This window comes from Diadema antillarum, unplaced genomic scaffold (assembly GCF_040938485.1).
Source record: "Diadema antillarum isolate AM-2024a unplaced genomic scaffold, OU_Dant_1.0 seq00000526_RagTag, whole genome shotgun sequence".
Lineage (NCBI taxonomy): Eukaryota > Metazoa > Echinodermata > Echinoidea > Diadematoida > Diadematidae > Diadema > Diadema antillarum.
The window spans coordinates 958,957-974,958 of NW_027271478.1; the positions used below are offsets into that span (position 1 = coordinate 958,957).

The window sequence follows — 16,002 nt, forward strand, 5'->3', positions numbered from 1 at the left end:
ATGTACATTGAATATATTAAGAAGCTATACACTTATTCGCATAAGTTATGTGCATATATAGTGTTATGTATTATATGGATGCATAAAATATATATAATTATATATATTATATGTATGTATATGTTTATAATTTGGGGCATAGGGGGAATTTCCATGTGAAAACCAGGTATCCTGAGGGGAATCCGTCCTTTGGGCGAAATATTCGATTCCCCTTAGCGTTTTAAATGCTTGTTTACGAGTTTTCCTGTACCCCTACACTCTTGAAACTGCGCGAAATGAAATGTAGAGGGCTTTTAAGGATGGTTGATAGATATGTGAACACTGAGTTCTTTAAACACGTCCAACTGTTGTAGATACCTGTGACATTTATACATCGTAAGTTTCACATTTTCGATAGCGCTATCACCCGGATGTCACACCTGGGTGACTACTCATTGGCGCCTAAACATCAGTCGCCGATTAGTCATCGTTTGAGAAAGATGACAGCCCGTTGTCGAAACAGGTATACAACTATTGGATGTGTGTAAAAAACTCGATGTTTCCAAAATCTGCTATCAAAATTTAGTTCTGCTTTCACTGCGTCTTCATGAGTAAATAAGGTAAAAAATTAAATAAGGTTTAAAAAAATTAAATGATATCAGCAATGCATAACGGCCGTGTTACGTTTTCCATTTCTTTTTATTACAAAATCGTGTACATTTTAAGTTAGAGTACAGCAAATGTCATATCATCACGTTGTTATGAGTACAAAATACAATGTTCAAATAAGGTAATATTTCATACAAAATGCTAGTAGCTTTTACACAAGTGGAGTAACAGAAAAACTTCTCTTCTTTTTCACAGCAAATGCGTATGTGATGTACATGGACGAAAAAAAGCTTTACGTATGTACGCTTTGATGATTTTTGCTAATACAAAAATATTGTTGGAGGTTAATATGAAAAGGATTTCGTTGCAAACATAATCAGTAGGCCTATAATTGATTTTCAGCACAACATGCATACTGTTGATTCAAAATACAGACAATGATTATAGTCTGTATAAACATCATCCGGTAACATTGATTAAAATGGATTAACATTACTATTGTATCATGATTAACATGACACAAATAGCAACTGTATGTATACGAATATTGGCTTGCCACTCACCTAATGTATTAATAATGGCTTTTACCTTGATATATAATACAATCTGCAGCTTTTTTAATGTATACTTTGCAGCATTCTCTTCATTAAATAACACAGGAGCAAACTCAATTTAACAGATTTAAAATTTGTTTACGGTTATGTTTAGCCTATTCCTGTACACATTTTTTTCCTACACCACTTCCGGGTAGGCAAATGGATTAATATATCAGGTGAGAGTGTCAAGAGAAAATGATTGTGGCTGTGTATGTCCTGTTTGAATAATGACGGATGAGAATTCCTTGTTTGTTTCTTTCACTGTACGGAAAAAAAAAAAACTGTTCTCATTGCGTAAATATCAACAACATTTTAGCCCCCTGCAAATGTTACATTTTAACGGAATACACACTCTGGAGTTTTGTGTGAGATGTGTCTTCGATGCATGCCGTCAGTTGTTCCAATTTGTTTTGTTTTGCATCTTTCCTATTGCGATATTTTGTTGCTCTTTTATTCATTGCAGACTCCACCTATTTGCGCATTACTTTCCTGGGTGCACGAATTTATGAATATAATATGGCCAACACTTGCCGAATTGTCAAAACTTATTATACGCCCTCATGTTGGTTGCAGTGTATACTGAGTGCCCAGGTGGACATCTCACGTAGGCCTACTTGATTATATCAAGGATTACCAGAACAAAGCTTGAAACATCTGAGAAGTGGAAATGAAACCGTGACAAAATTGTGTTTTCATTGAAAAGTCATATAAAGGGAGAAATTGAGATCTTTTTCGAGATAACTTTCTTTTCCGACACACATTCTTGTCTTACTCAACACAATACTTCTTTTCTAAAGAGAACAATTTCGCAAATCTCTCGAAGTTTTATTCACATTCACATCATGAATGCATGAAACATGAAATGCAGTCGATTTAATCGAAAGAAAAGCCAACTGTCCTACAGCTACTCAATTGTTCGTGTTATCTGCACTAAAAATTAAGAGATCGAAAACCGTCATATCATTTACGTGTCAGCAAGAGGCTTCGCACATTTTGTCGTTCTTGTGCTCCAATGTTTCTCTTTTTTAATTTCTTCACGTTGGCGTTTCAGCGGCTCCGGGTGTGGGTGGGGGAACCGGTTAAAGCTTCACCGTCCCTTGTAGACGAGGAAGCCCGTAAACGTGCAATAGTTAAAATCATCGGAGTGCATTCCGTAGAGGGTTGACGGGCCGAGTCGCAGCCAGACTCGATCCCCGACCTCCAGGTGGAGTACCAAGCTCTGACTCTCCATGACGTTGCGATCGGAGGCGTCCGAGCTGATGGCTGTAGCGAGGTTGTCATTCTTCATTAGCGCAACACCAATGAAGCGGCTGTCGTACGTCCGCAGTCTGTATACATCGAAGGATGAAAGACGTACAATGAACAACATCATCGCTTTTTATCTATCATTTTTCTTTTTTATCAAATAACTATGCTATCACTGGTGTTCGTACTGATCCTCCAAAGGATCCTGTCACTAATTCATTATTTGTTCTCTTGTGTATTTTCTGAGGGTCCCATATCGTACGAGCTTTGCTTTTTAGTGCGACCCTCCATTTCCATTCCAATCCTTATCTCATGTGCACTATGCATATGTGTAATTATATTGTTTTGTATCGTTACTCATTATCACACGCATTTAGTTAATCTTCGTTTTCGTAATTATTGCACTGCTGATACATTGTTTATAATTTTTTATGTTTATTTGATGAAAATAAAGATAAATTTGAACTTTGAACTTTCATTATTCCCTGGCATTGCCAGTCAATTGTCTGTTGTTGTTGTTGTTGTTGTTGTTGTTGTTGTTGTTGTTGTTGTTGTATTACATCAACCCTCCACATATTTGTTTTTGTTCAAAGTTCAGCGTTTAACAATTAGTACTGAGATATCGTTATTGATGTATTATTTGTTTAACCGTAAAATCGAGAAACCAATTATTCTGGGATGGCTATTAACATGTCGGCTAATCTCATAGCTTTGTAAATTTTGCATATAAATAGATATCCTTCCATAGTTGTCTTCACCCGTCTTCTTTTTTTTTTTCGTTTTCTTCCTCTCCTATTTCTTCTTCTGTACCTTCTCCTTCATTTTTCTCCTTCCTTCTATTCCTCCTCTTCCTCATCCTTCCCCTTCCTAAGTTTTTTTTCTTCTATTTGCTTTGTCTATCACCTTCACAACACAGAATATAGCGCTAGTTTGTATTGACTCGCTCCGTGTCTGACACAGTAATGATATTTGCGCCTCTTAAAATTTCCAACAATTTGTTGAAAAGTGCAAACGGCAAATACCAAAAGATCTCATTTAGCAATTATTCCTTCTCCTTATTTGGTAGTAATAAAATGATTTTAGTAACCCTAAGAAGTTTTGACATCATTTTTAGTTTGTTCGTATCATGGGAGTTGGGTCTTCTTCTTTTTTGTAAAATTATAGCGCAGATCTACAAAATGTTAGATAAAAAAGAAAGACCAAAAAGACAGGAAAGACGTAATCTTGGTACTCACGTCACTGTGAAGAAGTAGTAGCCGGTGATTCCCGCGACGAACGTATTCGACGTTTCGTTCCAGTGATTGCCCTTGTTGACGAAGACGTAGTCGAACGCGATATGTTTGGCTGCGCTGGAGCCGTGCGTCGACTTTCTAATGGCGACTGAGAAGACGGACTTGCGAGCACCTGGTCGAAACATAGAAAGGTAATCGTTTAACACTTTATTATTTTCCCCACTTTTAGCCAAAGCGTCAGAACATCAACTTCGCATACGTACCTTTCCCCAGCACCCGCCTCTCTTTCAGTATCAAATGTTTTGAGCAACACAGCAAAGTTCTCATTTTTTTGTTTGTTTTTTTGGTAAAATCGGGATCGTGATATCGATCATGTCAATAGAGACAAAGAGACAAAAAGACAAAGACAAGCAGAGACAAAGAGATACTTGTATACCGTAGAGCAAATGGACTGAGCAGGAGGCATTTGCATGTGCGTGTGTGGGGGGGGGGGGGGGATCATTATCTTACCAGTGGAAGGGGCTGTTCAGGGTCTCGTCTAAAGGCTTATAATCTGGCGGGGATTTTACGTTTTAGCCGTTTTGTAAACTTAATATGATTCCTGGTAAAGTGCGCAGTTTCTGCAATTTTGTAGTTTTTACTACATACAAATTGTATTAGGTTTCTTGTCCCCTCCCCCCCCCCCTTACCGTAACCAAAAGTGTGTGTGTCTGTGTGTAAGGGATGGGGGTGGAGACCTTGCAAGCCCCTCAAGTGGTAATCTATCACTTAGTCTACTCTCACTTCGTCTAATAGCCATTTATTCTCAACCCACATGGTCTAATCACGTTTCGTCTACAACCAGATCGTCTAATGACCATTTAGTCCAATTGCCACTTCGTCTAATACCCACAGCGTATAGACAAAATGGGAAGAAGTCCAAGGAGACAAAACTGCAATTAGACCATTGGTCATTCGACGAAAATGATAAGTAGCCAAACTGGGTATTAGACCAAGTGAGAAGTAGGCCAAAAGGGCATTAGACGAAATTGATAGTATATAGGCACGTAAGTTTAGCCGTAGATGAACTAGGAAGTAGACCATCTGATAGTAGACCAAGTGGCAATAAGCTCCCTCCGTGAAGAACCCCCCCCCCCCCTTTAAGGTTTAGCAGAAAGAGAGACAGGCAGGCATCTTATACAGTGCTATACTGTCAAATGTATCATCACTCACTCGTCAAGGATCTATCTCCGTAAGCAGCACCCTCTAGGATCTCCCGATCCCGATCGGAGATGACGTTCGTGGATCCCGACAGGCGTGATGCCGTGTCCTGCTCCAGCTGAACTGCCGTCAGCGAGTTGACCATGGCCTCGATGTTGACCAGCTGCTGACGGCACTGTTTATAAAACAAAATAGTTATGGATACATATTGTATTGGCACTTCATTGTTCCGCGTAAGAAGATTGAAATAAAGGCGAGTTCCACAAGATGGCTTGAACCGACCATACACCTTCTTTGAGAAGATGGTTATTTGTGGTTATGATGGTCTTTGTTTAGTCCATTGTAAACAAGAGTCGACACGGTCAGATTGAAAAGCTACAATCTACCTAAAGTTACGTGACCAACGAAAAGAATGCATTTTTTATCCTTTTTCAAAGGACGGTGTTTTCGGCGGTAAATCGCGCAACGTAAGCATTAAAAGGTTCCTGCAATCTAAATATAAGTTGACATCTATTGATGTCTTTTTGGCATACCCCAATCACTAAATGCCAGAGGGAGATATGCATCATATATTTTCAAACATTTTTCATGATTTTTTTCTGCATCCTGTTAAGCCCCACCTCTCAAAAATAAAAAAATACAAATCATCTGTATTCATTGTCCAGCTGTGACATCCTTTTTTAACATTAAATTGAGCTGAACAATAGACACAGTTATGTGCCTTTCCACACGTTATTTCTGTTACTACAAGCACTTACTCACAACAGCAGCAGTACATGTTCTTTTTCATGCAACTGTTTCTGACAAAATTTTGATGCAGCATTATGCCGTATCTTCGAGTAGTTTCCGCAGCACACTGCCGGACTTCTCGTCTGAAGTTTGTTGAAAAAAATGTCCTAGCTCTAAAGTCAGCTTATCGTTTGCGTCATCAGGAATTATGAAAGGAGCTCAATGTTAATGCAAATATGCAGGAACAATATTACGGGACTACATTGCAATTTTAAACATGAATGGAGATGGTAGGAGAGAATATGGAAAAGGAAAGGGGAGGGAGAGAGTAGGAGGGGAAGAGGGGGCCGAGAAACGTACCTCACTAAGGGTGAAAATATCGTCAGACCCCCCAGTGAGGCTGCGATCTGCCGTTCCGATGACGCCGTTATCCACCCGGTTTTCCAGCCGCGTGACCTGACGGCGTAGATTGGAGTTCACTTCCGATAGCTCGGTCAAGGCCCTGCCAAGTGTTTCCGGGTCAACTGAGTCGTTAGCTGGAACTGTAATGGGATCGGGGTTCAAGCCTGGAAGAGAAAAACAAAAATCATGTGAACATGTGCCTGTAAATTTTAAAAATCTATACATTCTGTAAATCTATTCCACTCGCATGTACAATAATGACTGATGAAGGGAATTTTTTCTTCGTAATTGTAAAATTATGTTTGTTTAAGGCAGAAATAGGTCGACTAAATGATCCCGTTTTCCCAAGTGTGTGCAAGGAAGAATATCATATTCATAATGACAAAAACTGAAACAAATCACAGATTTAACCATTCTCATGCAGCACTGGCAAATACAAAAGCAATAATTTTGATACTGATTTTGTGACAGCTTTTATTTAACTTTTCTATGCTATGTTTATGGCATTATTGGCTGTGCATATAAGAGTTAGATTTTACAAATCATCCCAACAAAATAGATTAGCTGTTCAAAGATGATTATAATGATGATGATAATTATGATGATGATGATGATGATGATAATAATAATAATAATCATCATCATGTCATATGTTTGTTTGCTTGTTTGTTTGTTTTGTCACATTGTCACGTTATACTTGTCATACCGTTGTCACATTTTTATGTATGCATGTTTTATTAAGTGAAAATAAATGAAATGAAATATATAAAATGTCAAAAAAATGATAATGATGATAATAATAATGACAATATCATAGCCAGGAAGTTCTCAACTGTGATTGACATACCAGCCAGGGTAGCCTTTCTGTTGCCTAGGAAGGCATTGAGCGTGTTAATTCGCTCCATCGCGTGCCGAGTGGGATCAAAAGACTCCGGGGCCTCCACAAGGAGGGACCCGAAGAATCGCTCGAAGGTCCCCAACATCACCTGCAGTTCGTCGTTCTGTTCACGGAGGACCCGGTTGGCTTCCGTCAGCTCGGCAATCTGCGTGTTGACTTGTTGCGTCAGTCTTGTTAGCTGTCTAGAATTATTATCGAAACGATCGTTGAAAAAGAAGAGGAGCAAAGTTTAAAGGGACATTCCAGACAATTTTCATAATTTCATATCATGTAGTACATAAATTGACTACTCCATGTATAGATTTGTGAAATTTATAGTGGTTCTTGAGCAGAGAAACAATACTTCAAAAAACCTTAAACAAATTACACTGAACAAGGATGATGACATAGGAGGTTCACATATTTCAGAAATGTAGCAGTGTAATTCCATTACAATATCGCTTGCTTGCGAGTTCACCTGTGAATAATCTATGCATGCCTTCTTCTTTTGTTCTGCTTCCTTGAGCCCCAACTCATGCATTCTTATGGTGACTCTGCCATGTCATCATCCTTGTTCATTGCAATTTGTTCTAAATTTTGAAAATATTCTTATTCTTCATCCCAATTATCACAAATTCTTAAACTCTGTCCTCAGTATTACTAATTTATAGTTGTTCAAATGTAAAAATCTGAAAATCATCCGGAGGTCTCCTTTAACAACACAACTGAAAGTGTAGGCAAAATTGTAGTGATACAGACGCCAGTTACTTTCAGATTGATTCACAGAGTTGAGAAAGCGCACATTGGTATTAACGCTCATGTAACGTTGCCTTAAAACTTGTCTTTCTTTTTGTGACGGACTTGATTACCCCTATGAGTGAAATTTGGAATAAGGGTATGACATTTATACAAGGAGAAAGAAAAAAATGTTTCCCTTCTCCTCGATCGACCATTTTACCGGTCTTCGTCACAGCAGGGTAATGGCGTCAGGAAGTTGAGTTGTGCTTTGTAGTGTTTTGTGTCTTTTGACACAATTCTTTCCTCTGCCTTACATATTATTCACTGGAATCAAAGCCAATTATCTTTGATACCACCTCACAGCAGAATCAATTGCTCCTTTAAACCGATTTGAACTGTGCCCTTCTTGGATTTAACATCATTCACTTTTATAAAGCAAGAGAATATTAACAGAGGGGTGAAGGTTTTCTAATTCACTTTTACAAATGAATTAGAAATACATGTATGAGAAAGTGTTATCTTAGATATGAAACTAAAAGCGATCTCCTATACTTTTTGAACAAACACGTGTAAAATATCTGGAGATTAAGGAACAGGGGAATGGGATAAGATATCCTATGTACGGCCTTGGCTCTCGTCTACACTGCTGAGGAATGCCTGATATTTGAGAGATGGAAATACACTTATCACGCCACTGCTACGATAGACGAGATGAACTCACTCTGTCATCATCCGATCCCTCCTCTCAGCCGTCGTAATCCTCGCCGTCATCATGTTGGTCATCTGTCGGTTCATTGCCAACGACCGCTCCAAGTTCGTCACTCGAGCGTTCAAATTTGCTTCGACCGCCACGGACAGAACCACGAGGAGGAAAGCGATGCCGCTCGTGCTCGACATCCTACTCGATGAGGTCGACAACAAGGTATAGCTGAATTGCCAAAATTGGGACAATGCAAAGAGATACACACATAATCAATGTTGGTTCAAGTTAGACATTATTCCAGTGGCGGATCCAGAGGGGGGCGCAACCGGCGCACGCCCCCCCCCCTTTATTTTTCGTTAAAAACAAAAGAAATAAAAAGAAAAAATGAAATGAAACCCGGAAGTGGCACCAGAAATATTAGTCACGCCCCCCCCCCCCCCCCCCTTTACAGAATTCCTGGATCCGCCCCTGTATTCGATTACTTGATCTGAAGTATCGTGAGTATAATTACATAGCTCTGCCATTTATTGGGGGTAATTAAAGACTTAATCGTCACTGAAACATCTTATCTCCACGAAGAGTAAGAAATCAAACAATAATCATGAAAACCTATGCTTGTTTGATCTTGTATCATGTCTCATGACGACAAACAAACAAACAATCACTGAACACACACAACATATCTTCTCGTATTGGCGTGCTCGTTTTAATGCATTAAAATTGAGAATTAAGAACCCATTTCCTGTTTCTCATTTTCTAATCCTACGGGACTCAAAACACACAATGTTTAATGGGTATTGTTGGCTTTGATGTGTCATTACAGTGGGTATTCACAAGATGGACACAATATGTTTGAGCACCGGTAACAAAGAGGATTTGTTTTCCCAGGCCATTCACGGGAAATCCTGCCTTGTCCGGATATTTCAATCGTGGCAGGAAATTAGGCAATGGAACGAATAGGTTTAATCGATGGCTGTATCCTTGATAATAACCGAATGAAAGTACGGTTCAAGTGCCTGTGTGAACTATAGCACGGGATAAGACCCCCCTGAGCTGAACATAGAGCTATTAAACACACGTGTTGTAGCTCCATGGTCTGGAAGGGTAGAAACGGGTCCTGTATGGGCGCAGGTGGTGGGACCAACCTTGATTTCTCAGTTCTTGCTGTCGGGTTGTAATGATTACTTACAAACATTTCTCTCGGGTTTTTTTCTGTCAAGTCATTAAACCATGTCTTTTAAAATCAAACATGGAAACATTTGATTAAGATGTGAGCTAGGAGAAACTGCTACAACACTCTAATGTTAAAGACACACAATCATTATTGTGCACATGATTTTATGCAGGACTCGAAATTAAGAGCGGTAGCCCGGTGACCAGGGGCCAGTAGAAATTGATGTTCGGTCACCATTTTTTCTTTCCGTTGCCAAAATGTTTTTATCACTTCGGGCCACTATATATTTCTTTTTCGGACACAAAAATGCCAAATTCAAATATTTTAATTGCCCTATATAACGGGCCACCAGAGAAAAAAAAGTTAGTGTCGAGCAATTATGTACTAATATATGTACGTAGAATTATGCATATACAAAATAATATCTATTAAAAGGAGAAAGGGGGTCATAAAGACTATCAAATTTCGAAGAAACAGGGTGGGTTAGGAGCTTGACTGTTATTGGTTATATACGATAGACAATACGCATTAACTGCTCTTCCGAGGTTAAAAGTTCAGTCCCGTTCACCACAAAGACACCAAAAGAACCACTTATGTAGTGTAGCAGACATCCGGTTTGAGGTGGTCACGTGACAACACATAGTAACAGTGAGGATTTCATACAACCATAAATGCAGCACAAATTCACCCATGTAATTCCCCCATTCAGCACGCATTACGACATATTCTTACCACATCCCAGTTCATTGCTTGTAACAAGTACATCGAATACGTTATTGTATGGTTTAATGATTATCGTGGGATCTTCCAAACAAAGGTTTCGTGTCGGGTGTGGTCTGTTAAAATCTAACTATACACAGCCCTTTCGCTGTACTAAGTCGCGACAGGCCGTACTTGACAAGGCGTCTGGTCGTCGGGCTAGTAAAATCCAGTGGCAGAAAGTTCAAGATGGCAGTGCAGTGGGAAGTGCTACATCGTGGGCTACCTTCGAAAATGCCGACTACTTATCACGTACACGTGCTAATAATAAAACTGTAATAGTTTAGTTTTGTCCTATACCAAGGTTCCTACTGTCGGGATCTCGATCGGTCCACCCACGAAGGTGGGTAAGAAAATTCCCATGCAATGTTTAGAGCTGGACATCTTCGTAGTGTCCAGGAATGTCCAGTCCAAGGCCCCGACATAGTTGTGTTATATCCAATGTTATAACCAATATATAAGAAGAGTGATAGCCGTTCAAATTTTATACAGTCAAAATAATGTAAAATACAGCTAGGTATATCATGTATACTTTTTGCCGATTATGGCTCTGGTTATTTAGAAAACGATGATTTCTAGAGTCAAATAATATTTACTGTACCATGCAAGAGAACTATTGAGACATCGATTAAGATGTTTCTATGAGAGTCCAATAAGACTATAGTAGGTATATCTGAGAAAAAACAGATGACGCTATAGACGTACCATTTTCGACATTTGACAGTGTATATGTTAAAAGGTGAAAACAACAATTCAACAGTCGTCATAAGTTTTTGTCAAAGGTGAAATAATGACGAAGTATAAATACACTTTTCCGGTAAAAATCAGTCATTCCTCTAAAAAAAGGGGGAAACTGATACCAATGCCCCCAACAAACCTTACATTAAGAACACGGATGGTATAAAGAGCGTGACCTGTTATGAACTTCAATTTCAACACAAGATGGCATAATTACAAGGAATAAAAAAAATATGAAAAGTAAAGTATGAAGTCGTATGCTTCATAAAGTCTATCGGTTCTTTCTCTTTTCGCTTTCCTCTTCTACGGGTATCTTTAATCGACGTTCATAATTTGAACTCATAATACCTGCTAATGGAGGACGCATGCATGCTGGCACATTGTATACGTGGAATGGTAATTAAGAAATTAATCAATAAATTCGATGGATACTTATGTACAAAGTTAACTTACTTGTGAAATCGTATGTAGCTCACTGGCTGGGCCCGCCTTTCCCTTGCCTCGAGACGTTAGCGATCTTCAACGACAGGCTATTCTTCAGGTCTGTCCTCTGGTCTATACTCAGAAGCAAATGAGATCGATTGTGATTTTGTGTCCGGCGGCAACGCGCGAAATGCAGACTGTCGACTGATGGGCAAAGAGGTTTTGAACACTCGTCAAATCACGGCGATAACCTCTGAAATTTATGCAGGTAGTTTAACTTCAGATCTCCTCACGCAAGCAGTTTTTCTGCTGAAGGTACGGGCGTATCAAAATATCCGACTTGTTTGCGTGATGGGTGTAAGATTCTCGATATTTTAAGCGTTTTGCGAGGTTGAGGTTGTTTTGGCCACAAACATACAGGTTGTCAACTATTGTCGAACAGGTGGCCTTATTAGCTGGTCTAGCTCACCGGGAGGCTTCCTATTGGTCAGCGCGAGACCGGATTCGTCTGACGTCATCAAGACACCGTTTCGACGACATTACCGTCCCTTCAAAGTTTAGTTGGTATGATCATGTAGGTCCATGGTAAAATGAGCATTTCCTGTATGCCGTAACTGCACACTGATAATTCGTACAATAAATCCATGTGTATCGGAATAACAACAACAAACAAAAACAACCTGATTTTGATGTTTACAAATTTTCATCCACACTCCATGATCATTAGTTGACACACCTAATTGGATGAACATTGAATCAAATGAACAATAGACTAAAACACTGCTTAGTGAATGGTCAGCGGGTGCCGTCATTTAGGCGGAAAGAGTGATTCTGACGTCATCTTTCGGGAGGAGGTGGTTACGTCATAACTGATAGTGAAGGTACCCTTGCACAATATTATTTTGGCTAACTTCCTATACCCAAGCCATAAAAAGGGGAGTGGGACACACACATACGTACACGCACGAACACATACTGCAGGCAAAATCAGCATTACATAAGCTGAATGACCGCGTGATACGCCTAGATTTTTCATTTCTGTCGTATCGGGTTTTTTTTTTTTTTTAGACTATTTGTATTGACTCACCATTCACATTCTATGTTTGGGTTACAGTATGCTGGTTCCAGCAAGACGATTAGAACCTATATAATCTTGAATGACGCCATGCCCATCCGGCAAACAACAACAACAACAACAACAACAACAACAACAACAACAACAACAACAACGAACAACGATTAAACAAAACAAAACAAAACATATCAAAATAAACCACCAGGGTAAAAAAAAAAAAAAAGCAAAAGATCGATAAGAAAAAAAATATGATAATTCAACAGATCCTTGAGGATGAGTTTGATCATGCTGAGAGCAGTGCCCCGTTGCTGTTATACAAACTACACCTGAGTTTCAACGCTAAGTTGCGTGCTATTTTGAGGGACGTTTGATTTTTCGAGTTGCGTTTAAACGCAAAGTTTCTAGCAACGGTGTCCAGGACAACCTTTGCTATAACGGTCTCAACATGGTATTGCAATATCATGTATCAATCTATTTCTAGTCTTTTTTTAAGCTGTATGTCTATCATTATATGAACATATATTTCGCCAGATGTTTCCCGCAGTGGAACGAACACTAAATAATTAAAGGACAAGTTCACCTTCATAAACATAAGGATTGAGAGAATGCAACAATATTAGTAGAACACATCAGTGAAAGTTTGAGGAAAATTGGACAATCGATGCAGAAGTAATGAATTTTTTAAATTTTTGTGTTGGAACCGCTGGATGAGGAGACTACTACAGCTTGTGAGTCATATGCGTACAACAGTATAAAGAAAATGTAAAAGAAAATTCAACATATTTCAACTTTTTTCGCATAATAAAAGAGCACTTGACTTGCCTCTTTCTAAAGGCAGGGGGAATAATATTACCCATAACATTTGTCGGTAACAAGTCGGACGAATGTGTACTTTATTCAAAAGATGAAATTTTGTGAAATTCTCTTTATATTTTCCTTATATTGTTGTACGCATGTGACATCTAAGTTATTCACACACTGCAGTAGTCTTCTCATCCAGCAGTTACTGCACAAAAACTTCAAAAATTCATAACTTTTGAACGGATTGTCCGATTTTCCTCAAACTTTCAATGATGTGTTCTACTAATATTGCTACATTCTCTCAATCCTTATGTTTGTGAAGGTGAACTTGTCCTTTAAGGGTAGGCAACTCACGCTACTGTGAGAGCCAAGTTTCCTATCTGTGTTGCCTGAATGCTATATACATCCAAACATTATAACTTTTCTCCTTTTTCACAATATTGTGACCTTTGTTTCATAATGAATACAACTGATTTCAGAATTTCTATACAGGTTCCCTTGTCTTAACTGCCAAGGCGAATGACGGTTTTTAACTCGAAATTAATAACATAACCGTTCCGTTAGCAATTTGATAGATGTACATAGAAAGAATTTTATTTCTTCTTCTGTAGGTTGTTGTTGTTGTTGTTGTTGTTGTTGTTGTTGTTGTTGTTGTTGACGACGACGAATTCTGTGCTGGTGATTGTCTAGTGGATGATATGCAGCTATGTAATTATCATAGACACCTCTCTTTATCCTTCACGTTACATCATTCACTGCATTTACGTATGTTTGGAATTCCCCTGGTGTAGGGTTTTGTTTAATTTGGCAAACAGCTCATATTGTTTTGACACGTACGTAGACCTAGTGGTGTGATTAACATTGAATTCGTGACGAGATACGGAAGTCGCTCTTTTCCAGATGTTTGCTGGACTAGTTACACCCAACTATATTATAGATCCTCAAACCCTCGCAGCAGAATTTTGGATACAACCGCATAAAGTTTTGCCTTGCTTTTGGCACGAAACGGGAGTTGGGGAACAAGCACAATCTCACGTGTATGGCTCACGGGATACGAGGGTCAAAGTCAAATGTAACGACATTTATTTCCTTCTACTGTGTGTGTAGCAATGTTGCTGTATGCTTCCAATACATCGTTACAGAACTGACAACATTACGACCATTGTCACTGATATTTGGGTAAATATGAATCTTTAAAAGGGAATGCTGTCGAAATCAATGACTATTTTTTTTTTTGATAGAGCAAATGTTGTGAGTGACTGGATGCACATACTATAATAATAATACATACATACAATGTCTATAGCGCCGTTCTCCACTTTGATTAAATGCTCAAGGCGCTTTACAATTGTACATCAAAGCAAACAGACTGAAGATACAAGTACATCACCGTAATAGAAGAAGATGAAGAAGCAGAAAAAAAAAAGACATGAAAGTCTGTCTTCAAAAGACACTGGCCTTCAAAATGCGCTGCTAAACAAATCGGATTTTAAATTACTCCTGAAAGATGTTATAGAGCTTGAGTCTTTCAGCTCACGAGAAAGTGAATTCCACAGTGTTGGTCCAGCGTGAGCAAAAGCTCGTTCCCCCCAAGATTTCCTAGAAAACGGAATATGTAAGAGACCTGAAGTTGAGGATCGAAGAGTTCGTGAAGGTTGGTATTGACGAAACAAACAAACATTGTAATCAGGAGCTGTTCCCTCAATAACGTGATAAACCAAAAGAAGTATCTTAAACCGAATACGCTCCTGTACAGGCAACCAATGAAGACTCTTCAGGATAGGTGTGATATGACTGCGTTTACTTGACAAAGAAACAATATACGTGCAGCGGCATTTTGTAGCTTTTGTAATTGGGCAATTTGCGAGTTTGGTAGATTGAAAAACAAACCATTACCGAAATCAAGGCGTGAAGAAATAAGTGCATGAACAAGTTTTTCCGTGGCAGAGCGAGTCAAATACTTGCGAATAAAACCAATATTGCGCAATTGATAACGGACTGATTTAGAAATGTTGGTGATTTGATCAGACATAGCCATGTGAGAGTCAAACATAACACCCAGATTACGACATGACTTTGACAGAGGAATATCATTACCTACAATCGAAATACAATTAATATCCAACTTATTCAAGTGAGATTTAGAACTATGTACTGAATATAGTTCTCATTTGGTATATACCGTTCAGAAAGCGGTATATAAGCATGGGGATATTTTCTTCATCATGTTCTTGACAACACAATTTCCATAACTGTCTTGCGCTTTCGAGTATTCGTTCGTTCGTCCACTTAAATATTATGGACCTAATCACAAAGAAAGCATGTCAGAAAGTTTGACGATCTTTAACATTGAGCAAACACAATACGGGATTATGTTGATGCTTGTAATCAATTTCGTTTTGTGGTTTGCTGCATCCGCTAAGCACCCTTGAGACTACTACAGTTTAAACTTCCTCTGACAGTGACATCAATTTTGGCACCAGCAAGGTAAAGCTTTGGAGCCGACATTACACTCCCGATAGTTTCGAAAGTTCTCGAATAAAATCATCTAATGGAGAAGTACGCAAAACGTATTAGACATACATTTTATAAGTGATGTTCCTTATTCGGAACGTTCATTAATTCGAATTTACTAAGGTTGGTAATTCCGCAACGCCCAAAGGCCGTATACAGTGTACCTAGATGCTCGTAAAACTTAAAATAATATCTAAAAAAAAAGGTT

General features: G+C 38.8%; 1 protein-coding gene across 1 annotated transcript; it reads right to left on the minus strand.

Moving 5' to 3' along the window:
* Positions 1-539: 539 nt before the first annotated feature.
* On the minus strand, positions 540-11,813 carry LOC139734429 (uncharacterized). The gene is made up of 7 exons (XM_071645214.1): positions 11,435-11,813; positions 8,329-8,535; positions 6,840-7,072; positions 5,951-6,156; positions 4,874-5,036; positions 3,665-3,833; positions 540-2,512 (listed from the first exon to the last, which is right to left on the minus strand). The coding sequence occupies exons 2-7, from the start codon at positions 8,502-8,504 to the stop codon at positions 2,272-2,274; spliced, it is 1,188 nt and encodes a 395-aa protein (XP_071501315.1). The 5' UTR covers positions 8,505-8,535; positions 11,435-11,813; the 3' UTR covers positions 540-2,271.
* Between the last annotated feature and the right edge of the window lie 4,189 nt (positions 11,814-16,002).

Coding starts and splice junctions, on each gene's coding strand:
- LOC139734429 (XM_071645214.1), bottom strand. CDS start 8,504: ATGTCGAGCACGAGCGGCATCGCTTTCCTCCTCGTGGTTCTGTCCGTG. Junction 6,157..6,839: donor CAGAAAGGCTACCCTGGCTG/GTATGTCAATCA, acceptor TTTCTCTTCCAG/GCTTGAACCCCGATCCCATT. Junction 3,834..4,873: donor CGGAGATAGATCCTTGACGA/GTGAGTGATGAT, acceptor TGTTTCGACCAG/GTGCTCGCAAGTCCGTCTTC.